Source organism: Plecotus auritus (assembly GCF_963455305.1).
Source record: "Plecotus auritus genome assembly, chromosome: 9".
NCBI classification, from domain to species: domain Eukaryota; kingdom Metazoa; phylum Chordata; class Mammalia; order Chiroptera; family Vespertilionidae; genus Plecotus; species Plecotus auritus.
In genome coordinates, this window is record NC_137783.1 from 52934558 (window position 1) to 52962349 (window position 27792).

General features: G+C 49.8%; 1 protein-coding gene and 1 long non-coding RNA gene across 8 annotated transcripts in view; one reads left to right on the forward strand and one right to left on the reverse strand.

Moving 5' to 3' along the window:
* Nucleotides 1-7957: 7957 nt before the first annotated feature.
* Nucleotides 7958-27244, forward strand: PRXL2A (peroxiredoxin like 2A). 7 transcript variants are annotated; one of them, XM_080642259.1, is made up of 6 exons: nt 7958-8173; nt 17911-18073; nt 19709-19800; nt 22817-22957; nt 23549-23713; nt 26662-27244. In XM_080642259.1, exons 2-6 carry the CDS (start codon nt 17935-17937, stop codon nt 26779-26781), a joined length of 657 nt encoding a protein of 218 aa, XP_080498385.1. In that variant the 5' UTR covers nt 7958-8173; nt 17911-17934; the 3' UTR covers nt 26782-27244. The 7 variants fall into 7 exon arrangements, with proteins under 7 accessions (XP_080498385.1, XP_080498383.1, XP_080498386.1 ...); XM_080642257.1 differs by having other exon boundaries at nt 7959-8173; nt 17894-18073; XM_080642260.1 differs by having other exon boundaries at nt 7980-8527; nt 17894-18073.
* The window catches only part of LOC308234481, a 39672-nt gene continuing 33648 nt past the window's right edge, over nt 21769-27792 (reverse strand). The window contains exon 3 of the long non-coding RNA XR_013959081.1: nt 21769-21846. This is a non-coding gene — a long non-coding RNA (uncharacterized lncRNA). The remainder of the gene's footprint in view (nt 21847-27792) is intronic.

The window sequence follows — 27792 nt, forward strand, 5'->3', positions numbered from 1 at the left end:
ATGAAGGCTCTTCTTTCTGGGACACATACTATCCTGAATGGGACACTAAGAAAATAGACAACAATTTAGACAGTGTTAGGTAAACCTGGAATCTCTCTGGGATGGATGAGGCTCTAGTGCAGGGGTGGGCAAACTTTTTGACTCGAGGGCCACAATGGGTTCTTAAACTGGACCGGAGGGCCGGAACAAAAGCATGGATGGAGTGTTTGTGTGAACTAATATAAATTCAAAGTAAAGGAGCGGAGGGGAGAGCAAGAGAACCCTCCGCTCTTTCAGCTCCGCGGGCCGGATAGAACAACTGAACGGGCCGGATCCGGCCCATGGGCTGTAGTTTGCCCACGGCTGCTCTAGTGAATGAGCAGCCTGTCTCGCAAGACAGTTTCTCTTTGAGAGCTCTGAGAGGCTCTCCAGCCTCAATGAAAGTGCAGGTGATTTTTTAAATAATAACTAATAATAAAGGAGAGATAGAACTGGCAGGAACTACAGAGATCTGAGTGGAGAGGGGGGTGCCCAAGAAATGGACACTTTTATTTTTTAACATGATGCTATTTTTAACAAAATACATTGCTTTAAAAATGCCAACAGGAGTCTGCACATTGAAAAATAAAATTCCCTCTCATCTTTTCCCCCTGCACTTCCTCCCCCAAAAAAGGTAACCATTGTTATCAATTTGCAGGGCTACCTTCTAGACCTTGTTCTATGCACATACTATGTCAGTGTGTCCCTGTAGACCTACACATAGCTGGGCATAGACAGAGAGAGACAGGACCAGAGCTGGGATAGAGACAGGGATAGAGACATCTGCTGTCAGTTATTCTTCCTGTTCACCAGAAACAGGGAGTCTGACGAGTTTAGCTCTTGGGAATAGAGAGTGAGGAGTAAATGTTTTCTATTTCCAGCTGGCAAAGCAGAATCACACTGGAGCTAGTGCACCCGGGGAGAGGCTGGAAAGCTAGGCCATGGGGAGGCTGAGATTTCTGAAGCAATGAGATTAGGGGTATCCAACATGATGGGGGGCTGAGCCCTCTCTGTCCCTAATTGCTGCAAGATCTTTGCAGAGACTGGACCATATGCACTAAAGCATTGAGAGTGGCTTCAGGGTCTAATGGCAAGTGTATGTCAGTGGAGCAAACTCAAGGTGAGGTTGACAACACTGAATACTGTGAGGATGTGGAACAACTGGAACGCATACCTCGCTCCTGGGAATGAAAATCATCGTCACTCTGGGAAACAGTTTGCAAGTGTCTTATAAAGTTAAACATGCACTTACTACATGACCACTCCTAGATGTTGATCCAGGAGAAATGACAACATGTGTCCAAACCAAAGTTGTACAAAAATGTTCCTAGCAGCTTTATTCATAAATGCCAAAATAAATAAAAAAATAAAAAAGCTAGAAACAACACAAATATACCCATCATCAGGTGAATGGATAAATGAATTTTGGCATACAATGAACTATGTTTAAGCAATAAGAAGGAATAAAGTACTAATGTACACAGCAACATGAATGAACCTCAAAAGCATTATTCTAAGTCAGTGATTTTCAACCTGTTTCATCTCATGGCAACATAAACTAATTGCTAACATTTTGAGGCATACCAAAAATATATTTTTTGTCTATCTGACCAAAAAAAATGAATGATTTTGCTTCATTCACACCAAATGGCTATTGTTGTGTTGGCTGCTGTCATTCTTATATTTTATTTGACAACCTAAGAGAAAAAAGATCAGTGACCTTGACTAAATAGTCAGGCATTGCATGTTTTAAAATTCTTGTGGCACACCAGTGTCCCTGCCACCGCACACCTGTTGTAAGTGAAAGAAGCCAGACACAAAATACAATATACAGCATGATTCCATTTACATGAGGTACATTACAAAAAGGAAACTACAGTGATGGAAAGCAGATCAGTGGTTTCCTGGGGCGGGGGGAAGGGAACTGATGACAAAGGGGTAGGCGAGGACCATTAGGGCAATAGAGGTGCTGTGCGATCATTGCGGGGATGGTACATGGCTGTATACATTTGCCACAACACTTCAAATTGCACACTTAATTGGTGAATGTCACCTTAATTGTAACTTAATTAAAAAGCGTACTTTACTGAAGCCAACAATTTTTTTTAATTCAAGCAAAAATAAAAGTGAGAAGGAACTTGATATCAGGATTGAGAAATGGATATAACTGGAAATAAAAGAGTTTCTAGAAAACAACTTTAAATAAATATACCTTAAAACTTAGTTAAAATAGACAATGTTTTATAAAAATATAATTTAATAAAGTGAATCAGTAGAAAGGTTCTTAACTGGTTTTTACTATGCTAACATAATCCAGATGCCCCTCACCCACCAAAGACCATGATGAATTTGAGGGAGAAGATTTCCCAAGACTATCCTCACGTCTGATACCAAATGCAAGGTCAGGCTCCTCTGACCACACTTAAGTTTGGTAATTCACTGGAGGAATTCATAGAACTCCCTGAAAGCTGTTACGCCCATGGTTGTGGTTTGTTATAAGGAAAGGATAACGATCAAAACTAGCCAAGGGAAGAAGTGCATAGGGCAGAGTGCGAGCAAGTGTCACCAGAAAGGGACCGGGCTGAGCCGGGTCTGTCCTCTGCACAGTCTGCACTGTGTGGGTTCTTCACTTCATGCAGGGAAGCTTTCAATACACGAGTCCAGGTGATTTGGGGAGTATGTTTTATTGAAGCTGGGGATAGTGTTACAAAGGAAGGCGAAATAAACCAGTCGGAGAAAGATAAGTATCACATGATCTCGCTTATTTGTGGAATATAATGAACAACATAAACTGATGAACAAAAATAGATCCAGAGACATAGAAGCATCAAACAGACCGTCCACCCTGGAGGGAAGGGAGAAGATGGGGGCGGGAGGGGGGGGCAGGGTAAGAGATCAACCAAAGCACTTGTATGCATGCATATAAGCTTAACCCATGGACACAGACAGTAGGGGGGTGAAGGCATGTGCTGGGGGGTGCGAGAGGCTGGGGAGAGGTCAATGGGGGGAAAAGGAGACATATGTAATACTTTAAACAATAAAGAATTTAAGTTAAAAAAAATAGAAAAGGCAAGATCACAGCAATAGGAGTGAGCCTAAGAGAGGCTGCCTGGACTCTTTAAGAAAGAAGTGAGCCAGCTAAGCTGCATGGACTCAGGAAACAAGTTACAGAGGCAAAATGAGGGCCCTTGGAGACAGGTTCAGGGGTTAGCCCAGGATGAGCTGCCACTGCCCACTACTCCCCTGGTTGCAAGTCTCATGGGAACCTTTAGAGCAGACATGGGAACTCTGGCCCATGGGCCGAATGAGGCCTGAGAAATCACTTGATCTGGCCCTGCCAAAGCATTAGGGGTGAGTTAATTAAACGTTTGACCAAATATAGCAGGGTAATTTTTAAGTGGACAATTTTGTATGGCCCGTGAATGGTATTATAAATATCCAAATGGCCCTTGGCAGATGAAAGGTTCCCACCCCTGCTTTAGAGCTTAGAGGAAAGAAAGCAAATCTGCAGGCCTGAGGAAAGAACAGGGTCCGGGTGTGCTCCCGGGAAGTGCACAATCATATCCTTTGTCTTAAGGGTTTTTATCTATTTTCCAAGGTGGGAGTTTCAGGGGAGGTCTCAGGGAAAGATCTCAACAGAATATTCATCAGCATTCCAGTGTTTCCTTTAATATGCTGATGCAGCAGAATGAGAGTATAGTGGGGGCTTGGGATGGTTCTCTGGTCAGTTTCCCTTTTATCTTGGATTTGTCTGGCTCTAACTGGGTCTATTGTTATTTATCCCCCTGACTTGTCTGTTCTGGGGTTTGGCTGGTACTAATGGCACCAACTGGGTCTGTGTTATCTATCTCCCTAAGGGTGATTTAAGCCACTCACTCTTTGGTTGGGGAGGAGAGGTGGAAACCATTTGCTCTTAAGTGTCCCTGGTTAGGGAAGAAAAAATCTTGCGTTTTATTAGCTGGCTGTTAATTTCTGGGTGGTTTGTTTAGCTGTCTGCCTCAGTTTCCCCATTCCACTTGCCAAGGAATTTCCTGGCTTCTTACTAACCTGCCTCAAAAGTACCAAGCTCAGAGCTTCCAGTTGTTCTCTAATCGTGGCATCATGAACACAGTGACCACATGTGACAGTACGAAGAGTATTGGCAACCAGGGAAGCTCACCTGGCTCGTGGTCTCCACAGTCTTTATTGGGAATTAGTCAGGCAAACTGTTCATTTAGCTGATCTCAGTCTCCCCACCCTAAATCATCACATGGTTGGCGTGACTCAGAGTCCCCACCCTACATCACATTGTTACTATCTGGCTAAACCAATAGCATATTAATTTGTATTACAATGACTTTATAGTAATTCCAGTCTACTTATAATATTTGAATTCTTGTATTAGTTCAGTTGCATTCAGTTACAAGTACACATTGTTGATATTCCATGAGTTGAGTTTAATTGTTGTATAGAAATCTCAAAGGTTACATTATGTTTGGACACTAAAATGAAAAAGTTATTGTGAATGTATAAATTCATGGAAACAGCAGTGGAACATAAATTTGATATTAGTAAAGGAAATTTTGTCATTAGAAGAATGATTTCATTTTCCTATTTTCTTGCAAACCAACAATTGAGCCTTTTAGAACCAAAAGAGAAAGCTATCCCCTGCCTTCCACAACCCCCACCGCACACATACAAATGAAGTCTATTATGTTTTGCTACTAAGATGCATGCAAAAGTATTGTAGTGCAATGGAAAATTTGTCAAATCTCTTGAAATAGATAAAAGAAATTCCAGAGCAATGAGAGGTTGGTATTACCAATTCATGTTTTGAAGAACTATCATTAAGATGTCAAACATATATTTATCAAAACTTCCTGTGACTTTGAGCAGAAGACAATAGTGGTACACTCTTTCAGAAATGCGGCACTACCCAAGTTCCTAATAGCCAAATAATATTATGTGTGACAAATCCAGACTTCAGTGACTGAGTCCAAAAAGATAGAGAACAGTTGGACTTTGGATGTAAAGATGTCTTAGGAACACCTTCACACATTTATTTCACTCTTATTTTTACTTGTAAGAGTGTACTCAATCATGTATAAGATACGAACTAACCCATATTTAAACCAATTAGAATGCAGTAGTACCTTGGCCACAGTGATTGGCCAATCACAGTGAGGCTCTGGGCTTTGTTCACTCATTGATTTAACTGCCTTCATCCCCATGCTGGATGCTGAAAGCCATACTATGACCAAGAGGAACCAGCCTTAACATGAAGCCAACACATAAATTGCAGGTTAGAGTAGCTATCTATGTTGATGACATTACTGAATTGCAGGATCACCTCAAGGCCGTTTGAGTTGGAATTTCTGTTACTTGCAAACCAAAGCTTCCTCACTGAATGAAGGTTCAATAAATGTTAATGAATAGAGCAAATGATGAGTGAGGACACTTGAGGAAGCCCCACTTCCTCAATCTGGGGCCAGAATGATCCCGACACTCAGCCCAGTCAGTCATTGATTCGCCTGGTGAGCCATTGGTGGTTGTTTATTGAGGGCTCCAGAAATAAGAGCCTAACGGGTTTGCTGTGAGGCACACTGTGGAAGCAGAGCACCTTTATATACTTTTCAAAAATTAGAAAGAGTGGAGTTTAGGAATATTGGCAAGTAGGAAGGTATTTGGAGCTGACCTGTGGTTCATTCATATTTTTAGAACTTGACTTTCACTCATCTACAGAATGGGAATCTAGGCCTGAGACAATGAAGTCCAGCACTATATTAACTTTACTAGTATTTTCATTTTCATGTTAACTGCTTCCCTTACTGTTCCAGACACACTACAGGACATTAGCTTAAAAAATCATGTTACATCCGACTGGTGAGGCTCAGTGGTTGAGCGTCGACCCATGAACCAGGAGGTCAGAGTTTGATCCCCGGTGCAGGAGGCAGCCAATCAATGATTCTCATCATTGATTTTTCTCTTTACCTCACCTTTTATTGATTTCCTCTCTCTGAAATCAATAAAAATATATTTTAAAAATATCGTGTTATGCTACTGGCATGGATCACTGCTGAGTGAGTAGATGAAGCTAGCTGAATCTAGAGGTGGCTGAAAGAATCCTAAGTCTTTACCCACCTCTGCCTCCTGCTAGCAGTGCTTTCTGCCTGCCCTACTAGGTTTGTGAAGGACAGAAAAGTTGCCCAGCCCCTGTTAAGAGGGTAACATATTTAAGTTACCTAAATTGTCATACAGCTCCCAGTCAACCTTAATTCCTACCCCCTTAAATTTGTGTGGTCTTTGCAACACCAGAATTATTTTTATCTTTAAAAGTTGGCAAACTGTTTTCTGTTTTTGTTTTTAACCCTTGATCTTTGTAAGTTTTTCGGTGCCTACTTGCCCATAACTTAGTCTTCTGGTCTGATGACTGCTTTTTAATGAATTCAGCCTGTGCCTTCTGAGACACACTGGGAGTGTGAGGAGTGTGTTAGTGAGAAGTGTGATAATTAGCTATCAGATCTAGCCTAGCTTTTGAAGTCCAGAGCTCTGGAATGTGGCAGAAGTGTAAATATAATCATGGCTTTTTGCATTTTGTAATTATATCACAGCTGAAATCTCAGGACTCCTTCTACCAGGATTCTGCTACCCTTGACCCCTGAATGGTTCTGTCGTTAGTGTCAGTCCCTGGGGACCCATACCCAAAGGAAATGACTTCCTGTTTTGTTCTAAGTGGCATTGTTCCCTTCCTCACTGTTTCCCAAACATCCTATTTCAGGATAAAGAGAATGAGCCTTCTCCCCTTCCCTTTCACAAGGTAAGGAGGAATGAGGCAGGAGTGAGAAAGGTCCTCTGAGGGTAAATAGCCTTCTTATAACTACACCACATTGTTCCAAATTATATTAAACACTTTTGGGCCTTCAAATCGAATACCTGGTCCTGTAAGAAGCCTACATGATCACTTAAGCTTATCCCTCTCACCCCCAGTCTAGAAACACCCTCTCTTTCACCACAATTCCCAAGTACATCTCAGCACTGGTGCCGGGCCAGGCTCTGGGGTCCCAAGGTGAAACAAAGGCTCTCACCATCTGGTTAAGGAGAGACCTCTTGAATAGACTCCATAGATCCATATGTTTGCAAGGAACCTGGAGTCTGAGTGGGAGGTCAGGGAGGCAAGTCAGAGAAGCCTTTGAACCACCAGTAGGCTTCCCAGGTGAAGTAGGGGGAGGGCATTGCAGGCCACCTTTGACCAGTGCAGGTGTCAGTCCTGCTCTGCTACATCATTGCACACTACTCTGTGACTGATCAAACTTGTCCCAGTGATGTTTTCAGTGTTGTATTGTGAATCAGTTCTTCCTATTTCTGAAAAGGTGTTCTCCTAATCACCTATTTTTATAAAACAGTGTGGACACTGAATATATGAGGACTAAAAGAATGAGTGAATGAATGGATGAATGAGTGGGGGCCAAACTAGACCATGTTACTCAAAATCTGAGAGGAGTCGGGCAACATCCCAGGAGCCAGTGCTCCAGGCTGCTCCTCATCACCCTCTGCCCCAGGGCCAGCATTTTGGGATGAAAGAATGCGGGATAGGGTGAGAGACTGGCAATTCTGAAGCTGTTCCTACAAGTTGAACGGACACTCATGGGAATGCGTTGGTCCTAAAGATTCACCCTACCGATGCAGGGAAAAAAAGCCATTGAAAAAACTGCTCTGAGGACTGAAAGGTGACCGTCCTCAGCTACAGGACAGGAGTGTCCAAATCCATTTAGGGCAGTGCTTTTGCTCCAGAAAGGACCTCTAACGAAAGAATCAGGGGTCCATGGTCACCATGCACAAAGGACTGAACGAAGCTAGAGCTTCGAGAACGAGGGATACACGCAAACGGCCCTTGGGGCAGGGGAGAGCTGAAATGCGGCGGCACCGGGCCGGGCTCCTCCCACAGGGCGGGGTCAAGTCACGCAGTAGCGGCGCGGCGGCGCAGGCGCGAATCTGCGCAGGCGCTGGGCCCAACCCGGGGCCCCTGGGGCGGGGGAAGAGTTTGGTCCTCCCGCCCCCCGCGTCGGCACCGGAGAAAGCGGGCGGGAGGGGAGCGCGAGCAGGACGAGTTCCACTGTTCCACGCAGGGCTCTGCAAGGCATGTGACCTCCGCGAAGGTGGCTCCGCCTCCGCGCAGGTGAGGAGACTGAGGCAGAGCCGGGCCGGCGGTGCGCGGATTGATTAGCTGCGAGGTTTACTTTGTGCTCCTGATGGGCGGGTCCTGACCTTTCCAGCACGCCGGGCTCGGCCGCACCTGTGGGGCCCGAGGGTGGTCCCCACCGCGCTCAGTGGACAACGCCCCCTCCGACCCCGCGGCGCCGGCCCACCCGCCTCAACCCGTGCGCTCAGTGGAAAAACCCCGCGTTTGGGGCCGGGACCCGGCGCCTCTGCCTCCTGAAGAGCCCTCGTTACCGCCCAGGCTTTGAGGGGGGCCGGTGGCACCGAGCTGCCTGCGTTGCTGAGACAGAGCTGAGAAAAGGACTATGCCCTGGTGCGTCGATCCCGCGCGCCGAGCCCGGGGTGGGCCTGGGGCTCCGATGGTTGGCGGGCGGGACAGCCTGGAGGTGAGCGGGTGTAAGGCGAGAGTCCTGGCGTCCGCGGCTCTGTACTTTCGTAGGGTCTTGTGTTTTATGGGACCACGATTGCCAGCTTTTTCCCAATCTCGAATCTCGTAGGCACCTGTTTGCCTCCTTTCCCCAAAGGTTGCAAACTCCAGGCATAATTGGAAAGAGCCCATGTATTCATTTTAAAACACTGAGCTGAAGTCTAGGAATGAAAAGACGAACAAAGCACCATTCTCGGGGTTGTCGCAGGGACTGGGAGGGGAAGGAGATGGAAAAGATGGGAAAGGCCCAGCCGGACCAGGGCTGTGCCAGGGCTGTGCGGAGGCAGCACACCCCAGTTCAAAGGCAGACTGGGCGGCCAGCTGACTGAGCCTCTTCCTTCCCACAGCTTGCGCCTTCCGCAGCCCAGTTACTGAGACCTCAGTTTAGTTTTTGTTTTTGTTTTATTTAAATGTATTTTCCTTTGAGCTTGGCCGATGAAAACAAAAAAAGAATAATTACATAGGATTTATTTTGAAAAGCGTTGTCCCGGAGCCAGCTTGTCTATATCTGGGATGCTCCTGCTCTGGTCCAGCCTTGGAGACTGAGAATTGGAATTCAAAATGTGAACCCCAACTCCTTGGAACTTACCTGGTCATCAGAAGCCTTCATTTCGTGTACAAACAGCGTATTAGGAGGAATTATTGACCAATCTAGAAACGAGTAAGAATTATACCTTACATTTTTGTCACTCTTTGTAAGGTGGCTTGCAAAGCACCACCCATACATTTTATCCTTTGATTCTCACAACTCTGTAAAAGGTAATTCGGGAATTCTTCCAGTTTTATTGATGGAAAAAAACAACAATAACAACAACAACAAAAAACACAACAGTGCCTTGTCCACGATCTTACGGCTTGTAGGAATTTGAATTCACTTTTATTATTGGTCCAGCCCTCCCCAGATCGCCCTCCTTTGTAAGGTATGCCACTTAGTTTAGGTCTTCTGCATTGCCTCTGACTGGGTACAGAAGATGCTTGTATCACTGAAATGGTGCTTGGAAAGCTTGGTGAGGACGAGTGCTGGGCTCTGTCAGTGTCCTTGCCAAGGTACTTCCCTCTGCGGCTTGTTGAGCAGAGAGCCCTGAAGCCTCCCTCTGCTGAGCTGGTGTGGCAAGAACTGCCTGTTGGCACTGACGGAACCAGCCTCACCTCTGAGCTCAGTGGCCTCTGGCACAGGGAGATTACATTGAGCGGTGCCCTCTGCCCTCTTTGGTGCTGCTGGCGCAGCGGCAGTGTTGGCAGGCTGCAGAGGGAGCAGCAGGAATGTGTGCTGTGGCTCAGGCAGTTAGGTCAGAGGGCCCCAGACAAGCCAGAGTTCCTCCAGACCTAGACCACCCACACAGGAGGCCAGTCTGCAGTGACACAGCTGGGATGACACAGCTGGAGAGGGGGTTCAGTGTCCGTGCTCTTCAGAAGGCCAACCCTCATAGAATGAGTGAATCCGAGCCCTATAAAGAGAAAGATAACGCGGCCTTACAATTCGGAAGCGCTTTACTACATGTCACATGGCTTCGCATAGATTCTTCCTGGCAACCCTTCAAAGTGCCCTCGTTTTTAAGGAGACACTGAGGTTCAGAGGGACAAGGTGACCTCTCAGAGTCAGAGTGAGAACCCAGGGTTTTTGTCCTGAAGCGCAGTCTTATGGTATCGCCCTTGCCTTCCCATCTGCGCCCATGCAACTTGGTAGACGAGGTGCTCAGAGCCGAGTCAGGAGACTGCAAGCAAGGGGCAGAATGGCCAGATATTTTGGGGACAGAGGGGGTCTAGCTTCAGGATCACTGGTCAGAGGAAAGGCCTCTCCTAGCCCCACATTCCTCCCTCACCCAGGGCAGTGTCTCAGAGTTTCCCAGTAGCTGATTGCCTTTTGCTCTGCTTTTAGCATCTGTTCAGAAATTTCTGAATCTGGCATCTGAAAGGCAGGCTGAGCCAGAGCTGGGCAGCTCATTGCAAGTAGCTAGTTCTATAATTGATGACAAGGATGGGTGGGAACGAATTCCTTAGTGTTCCTGGGGTCCTGGGTGCCCGTGTCACCAGGCTGCTTAACTGGCATTTCCAAGCCTGTGTCGTTATTCAGAATCGGCAGGACTTTGTTACAAGCGCTTCCGAATTGTAATGGCTTCTCAGCTACAACCCTTACGAAAACGTTTGGCTTTGGAGTATAAGCTGCTTGCAAAGCACTGGGTTTGGGAAGGGCTGGTGCTATCCCTGGCCACCAGATTCCCAGGCCCCCTTCCCGAGTCCTGACTGCGGTCCCACCCCCCACACACACTCTGTTCTAGCCTCTGCAGGAGTGTCCACTGCACGATAAATAGTCATGGGCTGGGAGTTGGGAGTCCCCGCTCAGTCACTGACCAACCTCCCCCATGTGACCTTGGACTAGCTATCCCTTCTCTGTGCCTTAGTTTCCTTATTTACTCAGTGAGGGAAGGGCTGAACCAGAGCTCTGAGGAGAGGAGAGGGGAGCCCAGGAGAGCAGAGAGAGCTGAAGCATCCTTTCCAGACTTGTTCCCTGAGGGCCCGAGGCGAGGCGGCCCACATGCACCCTTAGCTCCCTTTGTTTCCTCAGCACCCCTTCTTCCTCCTGCCCTGGCTGTGCCTCAAGCCAGCTCATTCTGAGGAGGGAGGATTCCTTGGGTGGGGCTGCACTGGGCAGGTGTCCCCTCTGTGTTTAGAATATGATGCTGTCTCTACTTGTTGTAGGCATGAATTAACCCACCCAGTGATGGTACTTTGTTTTATTAAGACTTGATCAGTTCCTGCCCGGAGACGTGTCCTTGAACAGGCAGCAGCGGCGGTGGGGGGGGGGGGGGGGGGCAGGGGCAAGGAGAAGGGATTGGGAATGCACACCCAGCAGCAGAACAGTAGCACAGTGTCCATAGCTTTCTGGACGTCAGAAGCCAGGAGTTGCAAGCACGCGGTACTTTAGTACTTTTGGATGTCGGAACTGAGATAGCCTCATAAATTTTCTGGTTCCTTCCTCTGTGTATACAGATGAGACCCAGGCCCAGAGTGCCTTCAGAGCTTATGTCGATTGCCCTGCCAGTGAGCAGTAGAGGTAGGACCCAACCTAAGGCTACCTAAACCCAGGCGCAAGTGTTTTCTTTAAGGTCACGCCGGCGCTGTCCACAATTATCTTCCGTACTGAGCTGAAATTGGGTGGCTACAATTCATTTCTAACTCTGCCTCACTGTGGCGTTTAAAGGGTAAAGTTCAGATCATTTTGTTAGACATTTAATGCCCACCAGTTACCAGGATTTGTGTTAAGTGCTGGAGATGCAGGAATGAAGAAGTGACCCTTGCCCTCATATTGCCCCACCATACTCTGTAGACAGACATGTAAAGAACTCGAGTATACAAAGTCCATTTGCTTGTGCAATGTGCAAAGATATGTGTGTGTTTGCATATGCACGCACGCTATATAATCAGAGGCGAGGGAGCAGTCAGTTGCCAGGGCTTTCCGGAGCGGCTTTGGAGAGAAAGTGGAATTTGTTCTGGGCCTATACCTCGTTGGCATGGATGGGGAGGGTGTCCTGGGTAAAAGAAGTGACAGGAGCAACAGTGGAGCCTAACAACATGCTCTAGTCCTTACACTTAGAGGTCTGGCAAGGGTGCGGAAGTGGCAGGGCTGAGGCAGAGTGGTGGGCTGCCGCTAAGCTGTGGAGGGCTCTGTCCACGTGCTGAGGAGGTCATTGTGAGAGTCCAACGCCAGGGAAAGGTGCTCAGATTGCTGTTCCACTCGCTCTGGCTCCAGCGTGGAAAACAAGCTGTGGAGGACCCGGCTGGAGCCAGGCCAAGCCCAGTTGTGTGGTTACTGAAATGGGCCAGGCACAAAGTGGTAGGGGCCTGGGCCTGGACAGAAGCCTCGAGGTTAAGAAGAGCATGCATAGCAAACACATTTTCCTGACTCAGTGGATGTGGGCAGCAAGGGAGAAAGAAGAGTCAAATGTGACTGTCTGTTTCTGGCTTGAGCAGTTGGCTGGATGCTGTGTCCTTCAGAGAGCTGGGGAACTCCAGAAGAGAAACTGACTCTAGTGGGGGTCACTCGCGGAGGTACTGCAGCAGAGATAACCTGCAGAACACCCGAGTGGACCTGAGTCAGGAACAGCAGGAGAACCTGGAAGTCAGTACCAAGGTGGTGGGGGAAGTGCTGGAAGTTGGTGAGGTTGCCCAGGAAGGGAGGGTGGGTTGAGAGGAGTCACTTAAGTGGCAGGAAAAGAAGGGAAGGCAAAGGAGCTAAAGAAGAGACAACAGGTGAGGGGCCTCAGTGGTGCCAGCGACTTCCTGGGTGTGGGGAAGAATGGGGTAGTGGGTAAGTGCACAGAGGAAGGGAGGCCTTCCTTTGATTTCAGTGAGTGGGACACATGGGCTGTATTAAGGGCTTCGCTTCATTGGACTGCACCGGATAGCAGAGAGAGCTGTTGGCACTTGATAAATGTTATAATCTGCATGACTGCAAATGACTCAAACTTTGCTCAGCTTTCTGAAGGGCTAGGGGGCCTTGCCAGCTTTCTGGAAATTGACTATTGGCAGCTGCAGGAGCTTCAGGGTTTCTAGATGGCCTGGTCCTGCCCATGGAATGAGGGAGCTTCGGGCCATAGGCAGGACTCGTGAGCTCCGCCTCCAGCCCTCCCCTGCTGCCGGGCTGTGCCTGCTCACTGGGTGAGCCTCTGTGCTGTCCGCAGAAGCAGGAGTGTGGACTCTGAATGGTGAGTGCCTTGTTCCCAGGTTTGAACTGTCCAGGGTTGGGCATCAGGGAGCATGTGTGGGGGAGGGAAGATACCTTGTGACGCTCTGGGCTGCAACGAAGAAACACTGCAAATTGAAATGGGCAGGAGAGTGTAGAGTTTTGATGAGGAACCAAGAATGTGCAGTCTCCCAAGTGAGCTGTTTTGGGTAGTCACAGGATGTCCCGGGGTGCTTCAGGAGCCTCAGCATTCACCTGACCAGTCCCTCATTTTGGAGTTGGGGAAAATGAGGCTGGGTGGCGGGTGAGAGGGCTGCGGTGGCGGAATCAACCCAGCCTGGCCTAGGGAGCCTCGCTGGGTCTCCTCCCCAGTACCATGCTCTTCCAGACCAGAGCTGCCACTCGGAGCTGCCACAGCTGGTGTTGGTTTGCGGTCTTATCGTGCGTCACCTTCTTGCGTGGGAGAGGACAGATCAGATAAGCCCCAGAGTGGAGCACTGGATACTGTAGCTATGTCAGGTGGGGGCTGGCTCTTCTGTAAACAACCTTGCTATTATCTTTCATCAAAACTGACCCTTTCCTTAAGGGAAGGGGCTGGAAAGGGAGGACAGATAAGGGACATCTGTCACATGGTAAATTTCCTTTAGCGTCAACATGGTTTGACTGTATTTGATGACTGAAAAAATACGTTGATCTTTTTAAATTCTCTTTAAGACAATGAGGAAGGTACCCCTTGATCTCCAGGAACCCACAAGTGAAGGTGTGGGGAGGCAAAGTGTGACAGTAGAAAGACTTCCAGCTTTGGGGTCACAGAGGTCTGGGTCCAGGGTGCAACCTGCTGCCTGCTGGCTGTGTGGCACCTGAGAAGGTATGAACATCTCTAGCTCAGTGCTGTCAGCTGCAAAACAGAACCGGGTCTACATCAGGAGGCTGTTGAGGGAATGAAATCACGCCGTGCATGTCCGGTGACACCAAGTAAATGCTGCTTCACTGGCCTAGTGAGTAGCCTTGGAGACCCATGTGAAAATGCATTGTTCGATTTAGCTATGAAGGCTCCCCTTACTCCCTGCTCCCCTTTTTTTGTCAGTGATTCGGGCTCAGAGTTAGCTCTCACTGTGCAACAAGTTGCAGTGGTGTATACTCTGAGACAGGCCAGGATGGAAATTGCTTTGTAGTTCACGGGGCCTTGGCTGAGGGGCTGGACCTACATACTTTCTTGTTTCCAAAGTCAGTTTTCATTGCTTTGCACTGGCAGAAGAGCCAGCGGCCAGAGGCCCCAGGGAGCATATGAGGCCTGACTCTCACCTCTGGTGCCAGTGAGGCTCTCACTAACTAGTGCTACAAGGCCTGAGGATGAGGGTCCACCCCCTGCTCGTGCTTTCTGGATCAGCCAGAGGAGGTGGTGGGGTGGTGCACATTGCTCCTGGTGGTGCTAGAGCCCACATCCTGTACTGCACCTCTTGAACTTGAGGTAGAGAGTTGGGGGGTCTTTGGGTCATTCTCAGAGTGCCTTCAGTGCTGACATTCACCCCCAGCTAGCCTGCTGCTCCCCAGATTTATTCAGCCCAGGCCCGACCTGGCTCTTCTATCCTGCCCCTGGGGTCCTACATCTGCTCCAAAGACACCTGCTCTGGGTGCTTCTGTTGCTGCCTAGAGCAGCTGTAACCAGCTCTCAGCCTGCACTGACATAGCCCATGCTCATCCCTTTTCCCAGCTGCCTTACTTTTCCTCCAGAATTTCTGTTACCTGTGTCCTAGGCCTGTGTTTCCTTGAGGGCTGTGTATCATTTAGTTTTATTTGGAATAAATAAATATTTGGAAAGAAATTGTGAGTCTGGTTGAGTCTGATCCCTTGTGCTCTTGTGCAAATACATGATTGTTGATGGAGCCTGTGCCTCTGAGAGTAGCTGTGGTGTGCAGCGAGGGTGTGGAGCTGACCGTGAGGGTCACTGGGCTTCCTGAAGGGCACCGATGTGTTCCAGGAATGGAAGCAAGTCCTTTTGTAGGGTAGATGTAAGCTGGCCTTGGAGTCCTGGTGCAGAAATGTTATCAGATCTGTAATCAGAGGCCACGCCATGTGCTTCTGAATCATACACACATGTCAGAGATCCAGGGACATTTCCAAGTGTGTAAACACACAGCAATTGTTCCAGACACTGGGGGACCTCTTGTTTACACCAGGCAGGTGAGAGCTATGGTTTTCCTCTTAATTGTTTTCTGAACTGTAATCCAGTAATGTGTAACTTTGCTACATAAGAGAATTGGAAGCCAGCCTAAGAACTTTGGGCTGGCTTCCTGCTTGGCCCAAGAACTTTGGTCTTCCGTAAGTCATCATCTTCATCACTCAATTCTATTGGACTCATTTCAGTGCACATAATGGAGAGCCCACTGTATACCACACGGGTATGTGCTGGCACAGGAGGTTCAGAGATAAACTGAGGAACAGACCAGTCTCAATCTTGTGTCAAGCACATGAGACAGATCATGGGTGCAGTGTGGGCACAGTACCAAGGTGGGGGTGAAGCAGCAACTCTTGGGCTGGGAGTGGGGGTAGGCAGAGCATCCAGGAAGCTTGGAGAGGTGTTTTGAGTCTTGAAGAATAGAAGGAACAGTTTAGGACATGCCAGGCAGAGGTATGATGTGTTCCCTGCGTTGACTCTCACTGTCACCATGGCTGCCCTCCCAGTGAGCTGAGGGAACAGCCTGCCCTCGTGGCCGGCCAAGCACAAGATCCCGGCTGCTTTGCTCCAAGACAATGCTTCTGAGACTCTGTGTGCATGTGAATTGCCCGATCTGATTACAATGCAGTGTGTGATTCCTTCATTCTGAGGCCAGCTGCAGATTCTGCATTCCCCACAGTGCCAGTGCTAACCCACGAGTCCACATATTGAGTACTGAGGTTATAAGAAATTTCTCTCCCAGCTGAGTCCCCCGCATCAGAGATACCATAGTGGCGTCCCTTTCCCCAACACACACACACCGGCCTCCCCCTTTTCCCCTCTCCCCTAATATAACCGGATGCCAAATTCTTCTTTCTTAAATGCTGCTTTCATTTGGTCATTCCCACCCCCACCTAAAAGTTCCTTTTTATTTCTTAACTGAAATCTGAGCTTCCCAGGCTGGCCTAAACTCTAGTCCGACCTACCTTTCTTTTCCCCAAGTCAGCACTACCAAGTTACTCCCAGCCCCACTTCCTGGCCCTGGCCGGTCCCTCGCAGCCCCTTCCCTTGGCTCCAGTGGTATGCAGAGTTCTGGGCATTTGCTTAATCCTTTGGAGAAATCCTCTCCCCAGCCAAATCCAGCAGGGAGAGCTAAGTCTTAGGTTAGGAGGGCCTTACACACACACACACACACACACACACACACACACACACACACACACACACACACCAGGTCTATACCTGCTGATCTCAGCACAATGAGTTATGCTGATATTCAGGGAAGGAAGGCTGGATGGGTATCTGCTGCTGCTTCAGGCGTGGCTGCTTCCAGGAGCTCGCACCCCTCAGCACAAGGCTTCCCACCTGGAGGAGGCACTGGTGCACGAGCTCAGAACAAGGCTGGATGGTTCTGCAGGACCCGCTGGAGCTCCTGTTCAATGGCAAACCCCTGCCCGGTGCAAACAGCGTTTGCCCAGGACCTCTGCAGCAGATACCCGCGCTGTGCTCTTACACATGCCCGCTCTCTCAGGCTCTGCCCCCATTCATTCGACAGGCATCTGTGCATTCTGTTTGTAGGGAAAACTGTCATATTAGATACTAGTGTCTAAGAGTGGTCATCTCTATTAAACCGTAAGTGAAAAGGTGTGGGCGCTCTGAAGATCTCTGCATTCTGGTCGATGATGGTTTTGTGCATTGTTTCTTTTTTGTTTTTGTTTTGTCTTCATCATGAGCCTGTTTTATTTGTATAATGAGTAAAAGGTAAAGCTATTCTCAGATGAGAGAAATGTACCGAGATTGCCTGCCTACCAAAAGGGAGGCCCTGCTGGGAACTGTTTGGGGCTGGATGAATAGGATACGGTCTCTATTTCTGAGGGATTCTCAAAGAGGAAGAAGGATAGGGTACTAGGACAGCATGATCAGTGGGATGAGGTCATTATCCTCTGATCACTGAAGAGAAGGCTGCCCTCAGGGGAGATGATAGCCCAGACTCCTGGACTGTGAAGGAAAGGCAGGCATTGACAGTGCCGGGGGGGGGGGGGGGGGGGGCGGAGGGGAGGGGAGAGAGAGTGTGCAGCACGGATGGGCAGCACAGAGCTGGGAGGGAGGCCTGGGCCTGGGCGAGGGAACTCAAGAGGAGGGTCTGAGGAGGCTGCCATTTCTCTCATCGCTCCTGACTCACGGTGAGCTCCTCAGGCAGGAACCTCCATGTGTCAGTTGCATCCAGCTCTTGGGATGGCAGGTGCTTAGCAGCCTGGTCCCTCCCATCTCTGCTGCCGCGGCTCCCCTGCCCCTTGCCTCTGGCCACCTGGTGGCTGCCTGGCTGCGCCTTGCACTTTGGCAGATCACATTCCCGCTGTCTTGTGAGAGTGGTAACTGTAACGTCGTCTTCCTTCCTCTCAATCTCCAGAAATGTCTTTCCTCCAGGATCCAAGCTTCTTCACCGTGGGGATGTGGTCGATCGGCGCGGGGGCCCTGGGGGCTGCTGCCCTGGCACTGCTCCTGGCCAACACAGACATATTTCTGTCCAAGCCCCAGCGAGCAAGCCTGGAGTATCTGGAGGAAATAGACCTGAAAACACTGGAGAAGGGTAAGCAGTGACCCCTCTGCTCTCAGTACTTTTCCAAGGCACTGGGATGCAGGCTTATTTTTTCTTTGTAAAATAACTTTTTTTAATTGAAAAGATAATATAACAATGTTAGGGAACATTTAATAACACTTTTTAAATGACTGATAATTCCATTGCCTTAATGATACTTGTTTTTATTTCTGCACATTTTTTGCATGTTTACTTACATATTACTATATATTTGTGATCTGGATATACATGATATTTTATAGTTTAAGGGTTTTCTTACCAAAATAATTTTTCACTTTCTATTGCTGACTCTCTAACTATAATGATAATTGCTCCATGATATTTAGTAATGTTGTACCATTGGTTACTAAACCAGCCGCTCCAGAGTGTGTGCTGAGGAATCTGGGCTCCTGGATCTTTACAAAACAGGAGCTCCCCAGCCAAACACATTTGAGAAACACTATATCTAATTCCAGGTTCCTGAGGCTCAGCACAGGGATTTGCTCATTGAAAGGAAGTGCCTGGACTGTTGCTGGCACAGGCATGCCAGCCCTCACCTGTGGTGTGCCTGTGCACACGGGGGAACACAGGGTCACACTTTTAGAACAGACCTGCCTGTCTCCCTGGAGTCCCGGTGGACAGCTGAGGCCCACACGTTTGCATGTGGCAGCTCTGGTGCCTCACTGTGCTCTCAGCTGTGGGTCTGGAGCTCAGGGATTTCAGTCATGCCAATGGTGTGGGTAGAGCTGGCATGAGAGTTTGGTGAAAGTTGGGGTCACTGACTGGGCAGTCTCCAGGTTGGCCCCTCAAAGGGAGGCCATCATCATCTGCTCAGTAAGTGAGGAAGCCTGTCAGAGGAAGGCAGGAACTGTGACTGCTATTTATGATGTAGATGGTCTCTCTAAGGGATCAAGGAGTCCTGCTTTGTTCATCCCAGGGATTCCCAGTCTCATCCTCCTCTCTTTTTTTATACAACATCCCATAGGGACATGGATTTCTTTAAGAAATGTTAAAATAGTAAGGGTTCACACATACTGACCCCTCAGTAACTATTATTAGATATTGTAGTGAGCACTTACATAGCCATCTGTTAACACTCCCTGCAGCCCCATGCTGGACATCTGCTTTTATGACAAGGAAACTGGGGTTCAGGGGGAGACCCAGCATGGCCCAAGTCCCATGGCTAGATGCAGACTCTGTCTGGCCCTGGAGCCCAGCTTGAGCTACACCACTCTACTACCCCAACTACCCTAAGGGGTTTCCTCATTAGGCGTCTTCTACCCTCCCTATGGATAATATTGTGGGGTAAATATATTTAAAATTTCTATTGACTTAATCCCTTTGAATACCTTTTTAAGAGTTGGGATTTGCTTAGCTGCCACTGTTCCAGAAATGTTTCAGTTTGGGATGTTCAAGTTTGCAAATAATTTTTTACAGAGGAGGAATGTTTGGAGTATATAGTGGGATACTATATATATGAATTTTCCTCTGAGGATGACTGTTCCCCATCTGTGCTTCCTGTTTGCTTTCCGGGAAATGCAGGTCCGGGCCCTCTGCGAGGCCTGGTACCACTGATGAACGGTTGAGCTGTAGGGCGGGTGGGTGGGGCTGAGCAGAGAGGATGCTGGACTCTTTTCTTTTCCCCAGAACCAAGGACTTTCAAAGCAAAGGAGCTCTGGGAGAAGAAGGGCGCTGTGATCATGGCTGTGCGGAGGCCAGGCTGCTTCCTCTGTCGAGAGGTGAGTGCATTTGGAGATCTGTTCCGAGAAGAGGACCCCAGAGGGTGGGGCCAGGGCACTCCAGCCAGGACCCAGGACCTGCAGGCCCACTTTGGCCTTTGATCAACACTGGTCCTTCTTTTGTTACTTGCACTAAGATTTCTTTGGACTTATTCTCTGTTTCTGCTCATTTAACCACTCACCATATCCTGGGGTTAGTAGCACACTTGACTGTCCCAAGCCCTATCACTCTTGCACTGTCTGAGTCCTGGACAACCTTCCTGTTGCATCAAGGACGGGGACCAGGCCCAATTCCGAGTTCCTGAGGCTCAGCACAGGGATTTGCTCATGGAAAGGAGGTGCCTGGACTGTTGCTGGCACAGGCATGCCAGCCCTCACCTGTGGTGCGGCTGCACACATGGGGTAGCCCAGGTCACACTTTTAGAACAGACTTGCCTGTCTCCCTGGAGTCCCGGTGGACAGCTGGGGGCCACACGTTTGCACGTGGAAGCTCCGGTGCCTCACTGTGCTCTCAGCTGTGGGTCTGGAGCTCGGGGATTTCAGTCATGCCAGTAGTGCGGGTAGAGCTGGCATGAGAGTTTGGTGAAAGTTGGGGTCACTGACTGGGCAGTCTCCAGGTTGGCCTCTCAAAGGGAGGCCATCATCATCTGCTCAGTAAGTGAGGAAGCCTGTCAGAGGAAGGCAGGGCCCAGCCTTGTCGCTTTACAGACAGATAAACCCAGGGCCAGGCTAGTTTGGTCACACAAGTCAGTGGGTGGCAGAAGACCCAGGTCTGAGATCCGGGCCCTGCCTGGGGAGAGCTGGGAGTGACAGCGCTCCTGCTGTTGAAACGGCTTTGCTTCTCAAGTGGCGTGGCTACGGCCACACTGTCCTCCTCCTCCTCTGGCTGTGCTCCCTGACCCCCAGGCGTTCCTCTGCCTGTCCTATCTGTCCCCTGCTTGTGTGGTCGGGCTGGCAAAGAAGCTGCTGACGGCGGGACATGGTGTGCTCTGCTGCACCTGCATTCAGGGCGCTGCCACGCCTGATATTCCATCCGTGCCCCACCTCATCCCTGGAAAATACAGCTGGTTGTTATTGTTCTCGTTTCGTAAAAGAGGAAATTGAGGTACAGTGGCTGTGGCAAAGTCACACCGCTGAGAGGAGGTATGTTAACTTCCTATTGCTGCTTTCACAAATTATCACAAACTCAGGCTTTAAACATTACAAATTTATTATCTCACAGTTCTAGAGGTCACAATTCCGAGACGGCTCCCCTGGAGCTACAATCCAGGTTTCAGCAGGTCTGCGCTTCTTCTGGGGGATGTAGGAGGGAAAAAGCTTCCGCCCTCCGATAGTTCCGAGAGGCCGCCTGCAGTCCTGGCTCGTGGCCCCTCCCTCCATTTTTAATGCCAGCAGTGGCTGGGCGAGTCTTTCTCACACACGTGACGGTGACACGGACTCTTCTGCTTTCCTCGTCCACATTTAAGGACCCTGTGATTCCACGTGGGAACCACTTGGGTAATGCAGGATAGTCTCCTTTAAGGTCAGCTGATGGGCAGCCCAGATGTCACCGGCTGCCTTACTTCCCCTTTGCCTTGTAACAACACACATTCACAGGCTCCTGGGATCAGGATAGGGACCTCCTCAGAGGTCCTCCCGTAGTTCACACTCAGAGCTTTTGATTCCAAATCTGTGATACCTGCAAATACCAGCACGAGGCCTGCTTGATTTCTCACGGCAGGTTAAACCCAGAAGGTTGCAGCCTGCTTCCTGTGCACTGGTCTCTGCCCCAGCAGAGCATTTTGTGGAAACTTGTATTTCTAAAAAGATAGTCCAATGGCAGTCTGGGCTATTTTGAGTGGCCTGGGGAGGAGGTCTGTGACTGTCCATTCATAGCTGTGTACAGGGACATACCCAGAGTAGAGAGCCCAGGAAAAGTGAGTGAAACGTTTCATGTCACACACATTGGGCCCGTAGTCCTCTCTGTTCTGGGGCAAAGCTTGCCATCACCGAAGCCTGTAAACATTCTGTAATGATTTCTGCTTCGTTGGCTGTGCTGCTTTTGTCCTAGAAAATAAATGAAAAATTAAACATAGTGCCGCTATACACCAATGTGTTGTATGGGAGGCGAGTAAGCTGCATTTGGGAGGGTTTCATGCTATTTCTTTAATTCTGACACCAAATGTGAAAAAGGAATTTGTTCTTCATTTCAAAGCCTTCCCGTGACACAGGCCGTTCTTAGTCACCCAGGCGGGTTCCTAGGAGTCCAGGATGCCGTGCCTCTCAGCTCAGCTGTGTTCTCTGTGTCCACCTTCGCTTTACCTGGTACCTAATGCCTTCTGTGCCCCCGGCCGCGCGCTCGGCACTGAGGGGTACAGGAAATGGAGACCCAGTTTCTAGCCACGAGGCACACTGGGAATGAGGAGCCAGTGCTCAGCTTAGTGGTAACACGCAGACTCGGTACGGGAGTCGCCCAGCAGGAAGAATGGGATCTGCCCAGAGAATCAGGCCTTCACCCCAGGCCGGCGGGCAGGGGCAGTTTTAGAACAGGGCTCCCTTTCTGGAGGGTAGGAGCTGAGCTGCAGAAAGGAGGCAGGTTATTGCCATGAGGGGAAGCCAGCTGAGCAGAAGTGAGGAGGCAGCTATCCTAGGCCTGCTTTTTGGTCCAATAGACCCTTGTGCTATTTTTGGTCTAGTGCAGAGGAGGGGCTAGAAGATGAGTTAGGAGAGAAGCATCGTAGCTAGGAGTAAATGACCATGTTTGGCTGCATTCTCTTAGATTTGGCTGCTCCCTGGCCAGAGGTTAGGACACCCCATCATGGGAGCCTAACCCGTCCTCCCCACCAGGCAGAAGACAAGAAGCCTCTGCAGAGGCCTCGTGCCCATGGGACAGTGTTGTGCTGGGCTTCACAGGCCTTAATTGTTTCTGGCGTTCTGTTGCCTTTGTTCTTCCGCATTCAGGGCCAGCCGTGCTCTGGGCTGGAGGGAAGTGGGCATTGGTTGGCCACAGAGCCCTGACCTTCGCTCTTTTCTGCAGGAGGCTGCGGACCTGTCCTCCCTGAAGCCCAAGTTGGATGAGCTGGGTGTGCCCCTCTACGCAGTGGTGAAGGAGCAGGTCAGGACCGAAGTGAAGGACTTCCAGCCTTATTTCAAAGGAGAAATCTTCCTGGATGAAAAGGTGTGTCTGTGAGCCTGTGACAGACAGCAGGGGACTGTGCTCAGGAGTGGAGAGCTTGGTACCGGAGGGTGTGTGGCCTGGAGCTGCAGGCTGGGCTGGGCTCCGTGTCAGTTGCCCTGAACTTGAAGGGCCTTCCCAGCCTCTGAGCTGAGCCTGATCGGACACTGAAAAGCTCTCTCTCCCGCATGTTAATTGAGCGCGTCCTGAATTGTCACTTGGGAAAGGTTGCCCAGGAAGTGGCTGAAACTCCACTAGTTCTCCCCACCTCACAGAAGGGGGCCCAGCACAAGCCCCTGTTCCTTAATTCATTGCAGTCATATTTGTTTCCCTTCTGCCCGCCCCTCTACGAATGTGGGACTGAGTCAACCGTCAGGCCCAGGAGCCCTGTAGTCTCTAGCAGTAGGCCAGAGTCAGGGCTGAACGCTGTGGGCCAGGCCCTCACAGCCAGTGCTCTTGGGGTTTGTGTGTGTGTGTTGCGGGGACACGAACCAGCAGGCTTTGAGTCTGAAAACCAGCGCCCTTCTGGGAGCCTGTGCCCCCTGCGGAAGGCGGGCATCCAGGTACTCAGAGGTTCTGTCCTTGCTGCTACAGAAGAAGTTCTACGGCCCCCAGAGGAGGAAGATGATGTTCATGGGGTTTGTCCGGCTGGGCGTCTGGAGCAACTTCTTTCGGGCCCGGAGCGGAGGCTTCTCTGGAAACCTGGAAGGCGAAGGCTTCATCCTCGGGGGCGTTTTTGTGGTGGGATCAGGAAAGCAGGTAAATGCCTGGGTCTGTAGGTGTCAGTGAGCCTGAGGCCCCGATGGGAGCGACTTGCCCTACTCAGCCTCCCAGAAAGCCAGGCCATGGGGAAGGGGAAGGGGAAGGGAGAGGAATTGCCGTTTTTCACAGATCTCACTCCTCACAGTTTGCAGGCGAGGGAGGACTCCGAGGTGGCACTGCCGGGGCCTGAGCCAGGCGTTGTGAGGTCGAGTTCTGCTTTCTGTGCCTGAACAAAAGCATAGGTTTTCCTGTGGAGAATGCACTTCTTTGTGGTAGTTCCAGGTCAACAAGGGTGGACAGTAGAAAAAAGTGGAGGAGAAAGGATTCAAAACAGACCTGTTAGGGGAAGTAGCAAATAGATGTGGAAAGAGACGCTGCTTCCCGCTGTGGGGTCCTGGGGACAGAGCTGCCCCAGGTTTCTCAGGCCCTTGCTGTGAGGATCCAGAGTAGCTCAGGGACCCCAGGGGTGTGTGTGGGGATATGAGGTCTCTGTGGGCCCTGGAGGGAGGCAGGTGGGTGAGTGCTCCAAGTCAGACCTTGGGCAGCCTTGAGCCGTGGTGGTTCCCCTGTGCCAGAGGGCAGTGCCTACAGAGGCCGGGAAGACGCAGAGCAGGGAGGGGGTAATGAGGGTGCAGGCTCGAGGGCCTGGCAGAACCTGGAGACGGGGCTTGATTTCAGCCTGGTCTCCGACACCCTTAGCATGGCATTAACTCTTGGCCTTATCTGTAAAAAGACAGGTTGTCTGCATTGGTGGACCTCACAGCTAACGCTGATCATTCACAGTACTTTTCCTGATTTGGGAGGAATAAAAGCAAATGGGAATAGAAATCCTTCCATTTCTAACCCCTTCTTTAAAGCTTGGTAACTGCTGTTGCTGGTCTGAATTAGAATCTGGTGTGAGTTGGTGTCTGATTTAATGTAAACCTATTTGCTGGCTTTCTGCCAATACCAGAATGTCATGGTGATATGACTGCCAGAGAGGGCCTGCCTTCTTCCCGGAGCTCAGCTCTCACATCTTCACAGCCAGGCTGGGACGTTAGGTGTGTTTATTCCCACCCACGTGTAAGGAAATGGGCTCAGAGACATGAATCCCAGGCAGCAGCTAGTAAGTGGTGCAGTGGAATCAAGACTCAGGACTCAGGTCTGTCCTGCCCCGCACCTGCCCTTCCCTCACCCCAGCCTCTCTTTAGTAGTGGTTCCCAAAGGCCCTTCCAGATGCCCTTGCACTTGGGCTGGCCACTTCCTCAGAGGATGGCTCAGCCCCTGCCCACTCTGGCCCTGTGGGATTCCTTCCCCACCCTCCCTCCTTCCCTTGGCCCCGGGGCAGGGCTTGGCTCACCTGCCAGCCTTCTCTTGCCTGGCGGTGACTCATGGGGTGCTCACGGGCTCCCCATTCCTGGCTGGCATGCCCCTGGAGTTGCTAGGCGTGGTGTTTGGCTTTGTTGGTGCTCCCTGGAGCTCCTGCCTCCTTCCTTCCTGCTGAAAGCAGAGGGGCTGGAAGCTGACGGCTGGCCAAGCCTCAGGACTGGCCTCCAGGTTCCCTCAGAGCAGAGTTCTGCAGCCCTTCTGTGCCAGGTGCCTCAGTGGGGTTTCCTTTGTAATCATCTTTAAAGCATAATTACTTTAGAGAAGGAATGTGTTTTCCACATAAACAATTTGAAAATGAAACAGCATCAGGTAGGGAGAGCGTCCTTCATGCTCAGCCTCCACCGAAAACCGGCTGGAATGGAGCGGAGCTGAGCGGCCTTTTGTTTTGTTGTTTTCAGAAGATGGTTTCTTACTAAACTAGATGTTCTTCTTCACTTAATGGTGGATCATGAACATTCCTCGTGTCATGTATGCCCCTCCACAGCACTGCAATGTCTCATCCTGCTTTGCTGGCAAGTAGATAGTTTCTTGGTCAGCTTCCCTCTATCACCTGTGTGCCGGGGCTTTCCCCTTGCAAGTTTGACATGCTTGGAGGGGGCTTTATATAAACAACTAGAGGTCTGGTGCACGAAAATTCGTGCACTGAGGGGGGTCCCTCAGCCCGGCCTGCCCCCTCTCACAGTCTGGGAGCCCTCAGGGGATGTCCCTGGGGAGCGGGCCTAAGCTGCAGCCTGGCCTCCCTCTGCAGGAGGCGACCAGGCCGAGCAGGGAAAGGCTCTGCCCCCATCACCCCGCTGCTGCTGCCACTGCTGGCTGCTGCGGCCATGAGGCCTGAGCCCAGGGCCTCGCAGCCACTGTGGTTTTGTCCGGATGGATGTCCAGAAGACATCCACTCTAATTAGCGTATTACCCTTTTATTAGTATAGATGGCACAATGAACACGTTTATAGCTGTTTACTTTTTAAATTTAAGATGAGTTCCCAGATGTCATGGGTCAAAGAAAGGTTAACAAGGATGCCTTGATTCTGACCTCAAACACATTATTTTATCTTTCTTACCACTTCAGGGTACTGTGGGGTACCCTGTGTCTTAGTGCATTTTCCATCCCAGCATCGGAAGTGAGGGCCCATTTCTTAGGAAAACTTAAGTGAAGAGAGGGCCTCTTTTCAGATGGTCATTCAGCACCTGCCAGGGGCTGACCTCTGAGCTCTGCTCCCATACTTTCGGGCTCATTCAATCCTCTTGTCCTGGCACATCCTTTTACCTCACCTCTCCCTGTGGACATCCTGGTTACTCTCCTGCTTTACCACCTGGGAAGTCTTCCCTGATCGCTCGATGAGATGTGATCACCCATGACTTCCCACTCCCAGAGGCTGCGGTACAGTGCAGACATTGTGGTGTGGCTGTCCCCTGATCCGCCCCTCAAGGACTGAATCCTCAGGGGGAAGAGCCAGCCTGATTCGGCCTCTGTCCCCTGCTGCCCAAGCACAGGACTTAACAGACAGCTGCCGCATGGCGTCGACTTATGAATGAGTGACTCGGAATGAGGACTGATGTTCCCTCTCCTTTCCTTCCAGGGCATTCTTCTCGAGCACCGAGAAAAAGAATTTGGAGATAAAGTAAACCTAGCTTCTGTTCTGGAAGCGGCTAAGAAGATCAAACCACAGGCTTCAAGTTTAGCCTCAGAGAAAAAGTGACTGTGGGCTCTGCCCAGCTCAGGGATAACTAGGGGCCCACCTGTGTTCACAGGATGCCCGGTTTCCACTCGTGTCACTTAGGCCATCTCCTTAGATTAGATCATTCATTATTTTAACATTTTGCTCTGTTTAGGCTCAGTAAGACAAAATAGCCCCAAAATAAGCTGATAAAAATCTAAGACGTAAGTGAGGGGTATTGCAGCTAAAACCTGGAAAACACGAGGCTTAAATCTGGCTGGAGCACCGCATTACAAACGTATGTGATGTTTGAGGTGCTGTTATTGGAAATGAGTTTACTTTCATGTCTTTAAAAACCTAGGAGAATTTGGTGATTGACTAGGATATTACAGATAGAAGGCTTTTGGTTGTGTGTTTTCTATGACTTGTTATATAAGGTTAAAGTAATAACATAAAGGAATGATGTGCTCTGGATGGCTTGATAAAGGTAGATCATAAAATGAAATCTGTTTGTTGTCTTCCTTTCTAACCGCAGAGGTTTGTTTTTCTAGAAGAAATGATCATCTCTGGCTTTACTAAAATTACGCAGCAGAAATTGCCTGTGATACAAGTTTTTCTGATAAAGCCAACAATAAAAAGATTTCCCATAATGATGGCTGAATTTAAATCGTCCGTGCCAAAGACAGAGGATGTGAAAAATCAGCATTTCCGTATGTGTAGGGGTGAGCTGGCTGGTTCAGGCTGAGGTGGTGACTAGTCTGACTTCATGTGGCGGCAGCAGCAGTGTGGTGTGTGCACAGGCCTGAGAGGGGCTGGGCTCCTGAGCCTCCAGGGCAGGGGTCCTCAAACTTTTTAAACAGGGGGCCAGTTCACTGTCCCTCAGACCGTTGGAGGGCCAGACTATAGTTAAAAAAACACAAAACTATGAACAAATTCCTATGCGCACTGTGGGCCTGGGACGAGTCGGCTGCTAAGCAGGACAGGCAGCGGCACCTGGCGGGCCGGATAAATGTCCTCGAGGACACCTGCTCCAGGGCATGCTCTTCAAGGGCT

What these genes read in the sequence shown, in the direction of transcription:
- PRXL2A (XM_080642257.1), top strand. Translation starts at nt 17,896, where the DNA reads ATGTCTTTCCTCCAGGATCCAAGCTTCTTCACCGTGGGGATGTGGTCG. An exon ending in CCTGAAAACACTGGAGAAGG is followed by an intron (nt 18,074 to 19,708) that starts GTAAGCAGTGAC and finishes TCTTTTCCCCAG; the next exon opens with AACCAAGGACTTTCAAAGCA. An exon ending in TGGTGGGATCAGGAAAGCAG is followed by an intron (nt 23,714 to 26,661) that starts GTAAATGCCTGG and finishes CTTTCCTTCCAG; the next exon opens with GGCATTCTTCTCGAGCACCG.